Source organism: Labrus bergylta, chromosome 6 (genome assembly GCF_963930695.1).
Source record: "Labrus bergylta chromosome 6, fLabBer1.1, whole genome shotgun sequence".
Lineage (NCBI taxonomy): Eukaryota > Metazoa > Chordata > Actinopteri > Labriformes > Labridae > Labrus > Labrus bergylta.
This window is the reverse complement of record NC_089200.1, coordinates 4,229,434-4,241,941: the sequence shown is the minus strand read 5'-3', so window position 1 is coordinate 4,241,941 and position 12,508 is coordinate 4,229,434. Positions and strand designations below refer to the sequence as shown.

Sequence of the window (12,508 nt, the reverse complement as noted above, 5' to 3'; positions counted from 1 at the left end):
CCTTCAGAGAGGAAGAATACAAATATAGTCAAATATAAATATCAATTAAATATATTTGTCTGATATATTTGAATGTTTCACACTCAGGTAACATTAATAACTGAAGTAAATACATGATAATTAATTAATTTCCACAATTATTTTTATAACTATTACTGCATAGTAATAATATGAACACAGAATCTAATAAAATAAAATAAACGAAAGAAATGGTTGTAAAACTAAACTTTCATCAAAGCTTAATACAGGTAGAAGAGCAAAAGCGTAAAATATATTATTTCATTATTATTATTATTATTATTATTATTTAAATTTATGTTGTTAAATTAAATTTAAAAAGATATATTTAACCTAATTTTCTATTATTTTATTTATTTGTATTTATATCTTTTAAATTAATTTATTAAATTTAATTAATTTAAATTTATATTCTATTTTACAAATTATTTATTAAATTTGTTTTTGTTTTATTCTGTTATTATGTTTTAACTTAAATGTGTTTTATTTTGTAGTATTTTGTTTCGTGTTATTTTATTATTTATTAATTGATGGATTTAAACATTTTAAAAGTATTATTTGAGTCGAGTTAGACTATCATGGTAGGCGGGATCTGCTCATGTTATTGACAGGCATCTCGGACCAATAGGCGTCATTCTTTGTGGCTACGTCACTCGCTGTCAGTTGTTTGGTGTCGCTCGCGCTGCCTGCAGACAACAGCTAGGCCGGCTGTCAGCTGGAGAAGATAGCAGCAGGAGGAGGAAACTTCGAACACTTTCGACCTTTTAAACCGACTTTTTGATTCTGAACTCGGGTCCTAGCATGCATGGGCTCACATGACACCATGAGATTAAGGGTTGTTCATCGTCCTGGAACAGAAGTTTAAAGTGATCGTCTTGTCTTCATTTACAAACTATTGTTTCTTATTTTGTGACCTTTCATCGGCTTGCATCTTTTACAGGATGATAGTTCACTCAGACAACTCACATTTGTATTTGTTTAAGACATTTATTGCTGCTTATAGTGCTTTCACACTTGCAGAAAACTCCTGATATTTACACAAGGAGCTGCATGTGTGAATGCAAACAGCCACATTTTTCGCTTGGACTTCACCTGGAGTTTCTCCTGCCAGACGCCTGGTATTTTTTACACAGTGAATCCGAGTGAGCTGAAGTGAGAGCGCAGCAGGATATTCTCCAGAGAATTCACCTCGAGCCAATAGGTGGGGGGGAGTGACGTTTATATACTGTGACTACTGCACGGTGCATAGACTGTATACTGTATAGATTCAGGTGTGCAGAGATTCTTTCAACATTTTTCTACAAAGTTTTGAGACAAACATTTGCTAAAACACATCAAACAGATTTTTCAGTTTTTGCTCATCTGGCCTCCGCAATATTTCAGCTTTTTTGACGAGGCTATTTCATGAAGCAATAACTCTCTTAGGGTCATATTTGGACAGAGCAAAAACAAAATGGGACTCAGATTCTACAACATCCATAGTGTGTGACCATCTGTCTAAAATGTTGTTTAACAAACTTGATCCCCTACAATTTGCCTATAAAGCAAAACGTGGTGTAGACGATGCAAGTCTCACACTTTTAGACACTGTCACCTTGACTCTGCACATCCCCACACTAGGATTCTATTCGTGGATTTCTCCTCTGCTTTTAATACTGTACACACAGACACTCCTGCGCCGCCTCTGGGACCTTCATGTCCACCCAACACTGGTTTTATGGATTAAGAGTTTTTTACATGAAAGACCACAACAGGTGTTTTTAAATGGTTTTAATTCCAGTAAATTGGTTTTAAACACAGGTCTTCCCCAGGGTTGTGTTTTATCTCCCTTTCTCTTCTCGGTTTACACAAACAACATCTCCTGCAACAGTGAAGGAATGACACTTTTTAAGTATGCAGATGACATGGCCCTGGTTGTGCAACTGACTGACACCACTGCCCTGACTCAATACCAGCAGGCAGTCAACAACCTGGTCCAGACAATTGGAGAAGACTCACTGGAGCTCAACATCACAAAGGCTAAGGAGTTGTGCTGTGGGGGCAGAGGGAAAATCACCATCACCTCTCTTCCAACCACTCACAATCCAGGGTCAGCTTGTAGCAACCCAGTCTCATGTCAAAATGTGTAATACCTACGTTGGTCCACTGCGCAAAACGTAGTAGTTTCACAATAAGGGCTCTAAAATTGTGACATGTCTACGTTTCCTTTTGTCTATTCTTTTGTATAGGCATACCTCAGGTCACGTGACTGCCCAGTTTCCCCCTGGCGAAAAAAAAACCATGGCGGACATCCCTTCTACTTTCGGTGGAAAATGCAATATTTTAAGATAGTTTGAGGCTTAAGTGTCGTTTTGATAACCTTTCTGGCGACAAATGTACATTGTATCTTCATAATCTTCGTTCGGTTTATGTTTATGATCTTTAGTTTGTTTGTTTCCACAAAGATTCTTTCAGGTCTCGATAGAGAAACGTTGCGTTGTTAAGTTTTCTACTGTTGCTATGGTGGTTGCGATGGACGCTATCAACAACGAACCGGAAGGAAGTGGACGTTCGGTTCGCGGCTCTTTAAACGGGTTACATCCAGTCTATGGTTACATCAGATCCTACACATCAAACTAAACTCCTATGCAATAAATAATGATTTCTGTTACATTTTTATGGATGTCTTTCATTACAACCAAATTTAATAAAACGATTGGAACAGATCGATGCATATTAGCAACATTATAAACTATAACATGTAACAATACATAAAGACAATACTGTACAGTTTGTGTGATTTATATGATTTTATTTAACAAAATAATCCTGACAGATTAATACTATCTTTTAAAACAGGTTTGATTTGACCACTTTTTTTACAATATATATAGTCTAGATTATTTTACAAAACCCATTCGGCTTTTAAATATTTGATATAGTGGGTAGATATACATTTTTTACAACCCTAATTATGTTCCCTCTGTGCACAACGCCAGACATAACTACCAAAATTCCCATTTCTAGAATAACAGTCAAAATATCCTAAATTAACTGATATATGTACTTTATTTTAACATAGATCATATATGTACTATGCAATAAATACTTCGGTCACACAAGATCTGTGACATATTCAGTGAATATATCTTTTGTAAGCCTTTTATAATCCTAGTTACAACCTTTTTTGGAAACGGAAAAGACTACAATTATGGCGCCATTCAGTATCAAGCTGTATGACTTGACTCTAAGGAATTGTAGTCTTTTAGACAGATCTCAGTGTTTCCCTTACCTAAGAAGTAATATATATTTAATTGAGGGTACACAGGGGAGTTTAATTGGATGGTTAAGACATTTATGTTATCAGATATTAAAAAAATAATTGATACATTTGTTAAAATGTATTTTAACCATATATAGCAGCTCCCCCTGTTGTTTGGTGAGCTGACTACCCTCTCATGATACCTATTTTTGTTTTGGTGACAGTTCCAAATCTCACGAACAACTGGTGAAAATTTGGGGGTTCTAGGTCAAACAGACAAATATTTGTACACAATAATACGCATAGCTGTATTAACGAAAACTAATCCAGCAAATTTATCATCCAGCCAAAAAGCTGGCTGGCCAATGTATTCATACGTGAGTATGAATAATGATGAGTAGGGCAAGAGAGGTGTTATATCGATAGAGACAACTTTTTATTTTGATATTTATTTTTCAGTAAGAGGATTTGGTGTAGTGTTCCTTCGTTTAGAGACATTTTCACCAACATTTATGTGATTTGACAGTTGAAACGTTGTTAATACGTTAGTGAATGAGTGTGTGAAGAATCTGTTAACACACTTCACTTCTGCTTTAAAGCAGGAACATGACAGAGGTCCCACAATTTACCACTTTAATCCTCTCTAGTTTCAGTCCAAACACACACAGCTCTTCTTTTACCTTCCGGTGTCCTTTGTAAATCAAAACCCGATACTAAATTGTGTTTTTAAAATAGTTTGAAGTACAAAAAGCATCGCAATCGCGTTTAATCACATGGCTTCCAGTGTTTTCTAATCTACCGCCGAAACGTTCTCAGGGCTTGTTTTCACCCAAACGGAGGCGTGGTCACTCTGGCGAGCCAGAAGTGACGTTCAACTGCTCTTATGAATCAACCTCTATAGAACTGCTACGTCAGCTTTAAAAATGAAAGAAACCAATACATAATGACCTGCGTCAACTTGCCATTACTGCCTACTCATTCCCCTGTCACTTGTTTTATCAGCCAACAATGTAAGATGTTTAAAATGTTTTATTGTATTTCAGTTTTGGGAGGTGATGAGCACGGCATTGACCCAACTGGCACATACCACGGTGACAGTGACCTGCAGCTTGGGGGTGCAGAGCTGGTGGACTCTGTCCTGGATGTAGTGAGGAAGGAGGCAGAGAGCTGTGACTGCCTGCAGGGCTTCCAGCTCACACACTCTCTTGGTGGTGGTACTGGCTCTGGGATGGGCACACTGCTCATCAGCAAAATCCGTGAAGAGAACCCCGACCGTATTATGAACACCTACAGCGTGGTGCCCTCACCCAAAGTATCAGACACAGTCGTTGAGCCCTCCAACGCCACACTGTCAGTCCACCAGCTTGTAGAAAACACAGACGAAACCTTCTGTATTGACAACGAGGCTCTGTATGCCATCTGTTTCCGCACCCTTAAACTTACAACCCTCACTTACGGTGACCTCAACCACCTCGTCTCTGCCACCATGAGCGGCGTTACCACCTGCCTCAGGTTCCCCAGACAGCTCAATGCTGACCTGAGGAAGCTGGCTGTAAACATGGTGCCATTCCCTCGTCTGCACTTCTTCGTGCCAGGCTTCGCTCCCCTCACAAGCCGAGGCAGCCAGCAGTACAGGTCCCTCACTGTACCAGAGCTCACCCAGCAGATGTTCGACGCCAAGAACATGATGGCTGCCTGCGACCCACGTCACGGCCGCTACCTGACAGTGGCGGCTGTCTTCCGTGGCCGCATGTCCATGAAGGAGGTGGACGAACAGATGCTGAACGTGCAGAACAAAAACAGCAGCCACTTCGTTGAATGGATCCCCAACAACGTGAAGACCGCTGTCTGTGACATTCCTCCCCGTGGCCTCAAGATGGCTGCCACATTCATCGGCAACAGCACAGCCATCCAGGAGCTGTTCAAGCACATCTCTGAGCAGTTCACAGCCATGTTCAGGCGCAAAGCTTTCCTCCATTGGTACACCGGCGAGGGTATGGACGAGATGGAGTTCACCGAGGCAGAGAGCAACATGAACGACCTGGTGTCAGAGTACCAGCAGTACCAGGACGCCACCGCCGAGGAGGAGGGAGAGTTTGAGGAGGAAGGCGAGGAGGAGCTTGCCTAAACCTTAAATTGTCCAAATCTTCCATTTAAAATGTAATGTTCCAAACAAGTGTTTTCAGTGTTCTGTCTGCTGTTCGTGTGAATAAAAGTTTCTTCTGCTTTTTTGAAGTCTTAATGTGTTTAATAGTATTCACAGGCTACTTTCCGATTAATGAGATGTAACTATGAAGTCAAAGTATTTATAAGAGTAGAGGCTCTACACTGTAGATAAGGTGTAGTTGCATGGCTGGTGTTTTGCCAGAAATGCAGAAGTAAACAAACATTTAAAATCTGTTATAATGTGACTTAAATGAAAAGTAGTAAGATCATGATGGAGATTCTGGATATAAATGGTTCATTCAATGTTTTGTTCTTATTTTAATTCATTGTAGATAAAAGAGCTGCTAAGATGTAGACAAAGAGCATATATATATATATATATATATATATATATATATATATATATATATATATACATAATTACACTAAAAAATAATTAAAATGATTAAATTACAAGCTGAAAGGAAAGTGTTCATCAGATATCACATGCAGTGTTTGGCGTTTGAATTCTACTGATAGTTTGAAGGTAACATACTGATTACTGATAAAATGATGCATCTTAAACCACTGCAGACATTTCCACACTGTCGCTCAGTTTCTGACAGTTCCTGGTTGTGGTCGGTAGGTGGCAGTGTTGGCTAAACCACTCTCTTCCAAACGCAGTAGGTCAGGATGCTGACAGCCAAGGCCAGCAGAGTCCAACAGCACACCTTCTTCACCTGGCTCTCCAAGCCCTGCTTCGCTCCAAAGCGGGACACAAAGCCGCTCTGTCAACAACAAACAAGTAGATTGAACTCTCAGTGAACACAGACATGTACTGTAATCATTCAGATTTCTAAGGAACACATTTTAACCTGAATTCTTACTTTAAATCAGAAAGATTGTTGATACAACTCGGATTAAGAAGTCTCAAGAAACCTGTATTTTACAGTTATGATTTTACCCAATTAGTTTGTAGCTTTCTAAACACAATTAGGACAGCTGTTTGTGTTGTTACTGAATATACTAAACACAAAAGAATCTGAATGTTCTCTACATGTTTGTGTGCTCCTGCAGCAGCAGCTCAACAGATATGACTGGTTAACATTTTATCAAATATAGATCATTGTGGGAAAAAACAGATTCAAGTTACATGAAAAAAACATGCAGACATTCTCTGGGGCGGCATTAAACCTTCACGCTAAAGCTAATGTTCCTGTACCTATACACAACATCCTTTTGGGTTATACTTTCTTTTTTACAAAAGTTTATTTCTTTACGTCTTTATGTTCAATTAACAACTTCGGTTTGAAGCCAAAAATAAGCTTTTTGTTTTGTCGAGTAATGTAGGTGGGTAGGTTGCTTTTCTCAGATTTTAGAAAAGGATATCTGAGACATTGAAAAACTGTAGTGTGCCATCTTCAGGTTTCACAGCTCAGATTACTTCAGATGCTCTAAAGGCCCGGAGATAACAATAAGCCATGTCATCATTCTGAACTGATTTTTTTTAATTGTATCATTTAAAAATATATAAAATGAGTAGCTCTCATGCAGCCATCTACCCGATCTTTAATGGGACCCAATGTCTCATCAAGTGAATAAGTGACATGATTATTCTATGTAGGATGTAGTGATACATATAGGTCTGAACTTTCAGCCTGTGCTGCTTTGATTGAAAAAGGTGTTTTTAAAATAGCCTCTTATATGTCACCAATGTTTATGAAAGTGCACTGCAGTAAAGGTTCTCTCCTTATTTGACAAACTGCATTTCAAATTTGAGCTTATTTATTTTCTTAGTGTTATTCCTTTATTCCTTTAAGATCTTATTTGTCATCATATTTTCATTGAATTCATGGAATTTTATCAGCAAATTTACCGTTTAAACTATTTTTTCATCATGTTTAAGGAATGATTGCAGGCATTGAACAGAAATTCTTGAGAAGGGATCAAATGGCGGGAGACCGAACTATTCCCTTTCAGATTTAGATAAAGGTCATTTCAGGTATGGGCTAAAAAAATGTTCATTTTCAGTGTATGGTATCATTATTTGGTTAACCAGGCAACCACTAACTACAATTAATACACTAAGACCTACAATCTGCCTCCTCGGGTTGTAGACACATGCTGTAAACAGAACTTTGGGAGATCACCTTTTAAGCTTAAAGACAAACATGGCATGCAAAAGTTTCATATTTATATTTTCAGCAGTTATGAAGAAATGGAGCATCATGAACATTTATTTGAAAATGTTTATTGGTTAGGACTGTTGGGGAAATAATGGCCTCCAGCTTGGCCCAAGGAGGACCTGCTCCTAATTTCATTGTGCTTTGGTGCTACAAGGTCCTGTGCACTGGGTACTTGAACTTTGACAACCTGGACAAAGACAATGTGGGAGATGCCCAATATACCGACCTCTTAACAAGAGTAAGAGTATAAAGCCTTTCTTAAAAAAACAAAGCATAAACTGATCAGTGGCCTCGATCTGACAAAGCATGGAGACTTAACTGATCAGCAGGAAGAACTTTAAAGTAAATGAACTGATAATGAAACCAAGTAGCTCTGTCACTTACAGTCCTGTCATCAGGAGCAATTTGTACAACAGCCTTCATAGCTGTACTTTGACTTTTTTCTATCTTTAAAAGAGCCCTCACACATCACTTGATCTGTTTCTTGACACAACGATAAGGTGGTCTGTTTCATTTCAGGTGGAGGCAGCCGCTGAGACAACCATTCAAAGTCTCACAGAGGAGATATTGAACTGTGGGTACACAGGATTAATCCATGTGGAGAAAAGAGAGGAAATAATCCGCCATGTTTGAGATCTTGGTGTTTAATGTGTTTTGGGTTTAATTGTGCTTGTGTATGTTGACATGAAAGTGTCTACATTTCAAAAGCTGCAATTCCTCACTCAAGCATCATCACCTTAAAAAAATGGTTTAAATTGTAATTTTTGCCATAATGGACTGAATGTTTAATGCTCATTTCCAGCTGTTGCCATTGTGTCATACACTGTTGCTTGAAAGTATGTGAACCCTTCATCTGTGAACATCACTACAATTTTACACATACTTACAAAATGCAGTGTTTTTTTTTGCTATGTTCATTTTTTCTATGTAATTTATCTCAAAAAGGTCTATTGTCCTCCACGCACATCTGAGACTGCTCCCGATTCTGCTGCAGATAAGGGATGGCTTAAAGCTGTATGGCTTGTTGGAAAGCCTTCGTTTGTTCCTGGGCTGGAAATGAAAGTAGGTGCACCATGGAAAGGATTGAAGAACAAATCTTTTCATTCATATAATGACCTTTTTTGTGAGTTCAACTACTCAACTTGTTTAGTGTGGATCAGAATTCTTGAACTGGAACTTCAAATGATAAATATTCCTCAGATATAAGCTGGATCTTTGTGGTCTAAAACCTTGATCTGAGATCAGGCCTGGTAGTTAACTGTGTTTACACTCAAGGACATTTCTTTTTAAAATTTCTCAGTTATTTCTACAAACTGCAGTTCTTTGATATTCTGTTTGTGTACTCCTTTCTTTTGACAACTTTCTGTTCTGTGATGTGATGTATTGATTTTTCATTGAGCTCCATACCACACTAAAAGGATAAGGCTTTATTGGCATGAAAGTAACTATAACAACGTTGCAAAAGACTACACTCTTCCTAAACAAAAGGTGTGTGGATGGAATGAGGAAAAAAAACACATGGTGCGCAAGCAAACTATTGTAAAGAACAGAAACTTTACAACAGTTTGAAATGAGAACAGATGTTTGTGTTAGTAAGGCGGCATGAACACAGCATGTTACATGTGTGTAGAGGAAACCCATTTCTCTCTGCTCTTGACTGTGAAAACTCAAAATCAGTTCTTCAGAGGAACACATTTCTATCTAGCATGCTACACACTGACAATTTATGTTTCATTGAGTATGCACTGAGTTAGAAAAGAAAGGAAAGAGATAGGATGACAAAGGTGCATACATAGGATGAGTTCAGCAAAAGCATTTATTCAAATGATAAATATAATAAGATTATCAAAGTTAAACCAATTCAATGAGGTCCTCTCTCTTGCCATGCTTACTGAGGTGAGTAGGATGGTGACACTAATTCATCGCTACAGTAGCAGGGCACTGAAGAGCAGGGAAAGCCCAGTGGCACGTGACCATACGATACATTGATGTGAACCAAGCTAACAGAAAGAGCTATCCAATCATATGATCCCAACAGCTTCACAGCTAGAAAAGTCAATCTATTAATTCATGCTCTTCATTTGTTGTGTCACTTTTTACTTTAAACTGTCTAATTGAGCAGAAATGAGTGCACTATGCTCGGCCTTTGTGATCACAGAGCCAACATGATGCTTCACAGTTAACTTCATCTCCTATTATGGACTTCCCTGGGCTCATTTTGCAACTGTCACGTCGAGCGTACCAAGGCCTCATGCCATTTCCTGCACACTGCTTGGGCAACATCCCTGCAAGCCTCCGCCCTGCATGATTTCTGCCAACCCCCCAAAGTGCCCTGATGAGAGACGATGATTAGGCTGCACTCGTTTAATGTGAACAGAAGACAAACATCCACCATCCGATTAGGCAGCAGTGAATGCAGTCAAACCAAAACAACTCACCCTCCACTCAGCGGCAGGGGAAGACATGCAGGGTGATAAGGCGTGGTAATGGCAGGGTGCCATGTCTAGTGCCTACGTGCCTCTCTGCCAGAGAGACGCACAGTTCGACATCATTACCCCTCTAGCTGCCCTGCCTGGGGCGGGGGTGTGAGCGTACACGTCCAAAGAAACACATACACACTTCATGAAGAAGAAATGTTTTCTGTGTAATCAGCACCGACTGCCTAATTACGTGATGATGCTGAGGAGGCCGACTGCCAGCTCAGAGGTGAATTTTGTTTGTTTTGTCTAATGCTGCTTGGGGGTATTCATATTGAGTCATTACTTTAAATACATAAACCTCAAGATGGCTCTTTGGTTTCAGATTGTCTTGGAAGACTCTCTAAACTCCATATACACCACCTCACTTCAGGGCTCTAGACTAACGGCGTCCCGGGTACGATAGAAAATGTGTTTGGGACGAACAGAAATCTCCCCACAGGACACCGTCGGGGTGAAATGAATACCTACTAACTTAATGATGATGGTCTCCATATTATTGATGATGATGATGGTAATGACGATGGTTTTTGTTTGATAACGATGACTTATAAGATGGTTTCTATACTGATTAGAGCTCTCAAGAACTGCCCTCAATGTTGTGCTTTGCCTCTGGTCACTTCCTGTCAGCACCTGTGTGTCCAATCAGACTCAAAGCTGATCGTTTGCTCTTACTCACATTGTTCCCTTTTTTCTAGATCCTTGCTTGTGTTGTTCTTACTCTCTGATGTACGTCGCTTTGGATAAAAGCGTCTGCGAAGTGAATTGTAGAAATGCATTTTTTGGGTCTATTTCATTGCACTGGCTATAACTGGAGCCTAAATGACATACTGAACCACGAGCTGACTACAACTCCAGTGCATCTTCTGACGCTATATATTTACCATCTATTATTATTTACTAGGTCTCCGTACTGGGCGCAAGACCTAATAAATATGAACGATTCTAAAATGTTGCAGAGGCCTATGATGTTTAGGATGGTTTTGATGCTGATTAGAACTCTCAAGAACCTGTGTCCAATCAGACTTAAAGCTGTTAGTTTACACTTACTGATGTTGTTAGATCCTTGCTTGTGTTGTACTTACTCCCTACTGTATATCACTTTGGATAAAAGCATCTGCTTAATGAATTGTAGAATATAGAATGGATTTCCATATTTTGGTAAAAACTCTTTGGTTTTTCACATTCTACAGTTGAGCCAGAGTTTCTTCTAATTTGTTAATTAATTCCACAACTTATTTACGGATTTTCACATCATCAAATAATAATAGGTCCCTAAAATAGTACTTACATGTTTTATTTAGGTGCCATTGAAGCCACCAGTCAGTGATCAAACTGTTAATTAGTAAGTGCTACGGCTAACATAGGAGGTAATAGTGTAGGATATTTGGTCAAACATTGCATCAACCACGCAAAGGCCAAGCTAGAGGCTGGTTCAAAACAGATCAAAAATCCACTTCAGAGACTCACAACTTTAAATGATAGTTTAGTACGACTGCATACCCCACTGCGTCCCTGCCCTGAAGCACCAATTTAATAACAAATACCATCAGCTTGGATTCACTGACCTAAAACCAAAGCCAGCGTCTACGGTACCCTGGTACAAGCCCTTCTGAAAACCCCCAAATTCTCCCCTACAGCCTCATAGCTGGGTATGGAAAAAGATGAGCTCATCCCTCTGATAGTGGACTGGTTTGGTTTGTGGTCTCCTTAATGGTCTTCAAGGATGTCAACATGGGTCCAATAAGTTCCTGTTACTCAAACCAATTACCATTTCCACACAAGGGCCGAGCCTAAATAAACAGAGCCCAAACTTGCTATACAATCAGCTTACATCTATAAACAGTGGGGAAGTTTTTCGGCTGCTCCCAAGAGAACCAGCCTTTGCTTGGAAAGCCAGGCAGAGATGACAGAATGGAGCCACATAAGTTCACTGCAGGGAATTTAAAGGGGTATTTTAAATACAACAGAAATAGCACAGGCATGAGTTATGTTTTTACAAATAGTTCAAAGTGAAAGCTAATATCAAGTTCTATAAGTTTAAACCTGATATAGATTTATTTTATAGACTCTTTTTTTTAAAGATTTATTTTTGGGCTTTTTGTGCCTTTAATGGAGAGATAGGACAGTGGATAGAGTCAGAAATCAGGGAGAGAGAGAGAGAGTGGGGAATGACATGCAGGAAAGAGGCCACAGGTGGGAGGTGAATCCGGGCCGCCCACTTGAGACGACAGCCTCCATACATGGGGCGCGCGCACTAACCACCGCGCCACCAGCGCCCCAGAAATCGTGACTCTTTTTTAACTGAGGAACGACCCTGAAAAAGAAGATGTTGTGCTAAATCACCGCTTGATCGATGGCTAAGGTGAGATCAGAAAATCTGTGGCAGAATATTAAGAGACAATATAAATGAACTAATTTCAGATTTAAAAAAAAAAAGA

General features: G+C 39.3%; 1 protein-coding gene across 1 annotated transcript; it reads left to right on the top strand.

The window, feature by feature from the left end:
- Positions 1-4,268: 4,268 nt before the first annotated feature.
- LOC109976102 (tubulin beta-1 chain-like) lies at positions 4,269-5,406 on the top strand. Its single transcript, XM_029275812.2, has one exon. The coding sequence runs from the start codon at positions 4,275-4,277 to the stop codon at positions 5,385-5,387; it is 1,113 nt and encodes a 370-aa protein (XP_029131645.2). The 5' UTR covers positions 4,269-4,274; the 3' UTR covers positions 5,388-5,406.
- Positions 5,407-12,508: the final 7,102 nt, after the last annotated feature.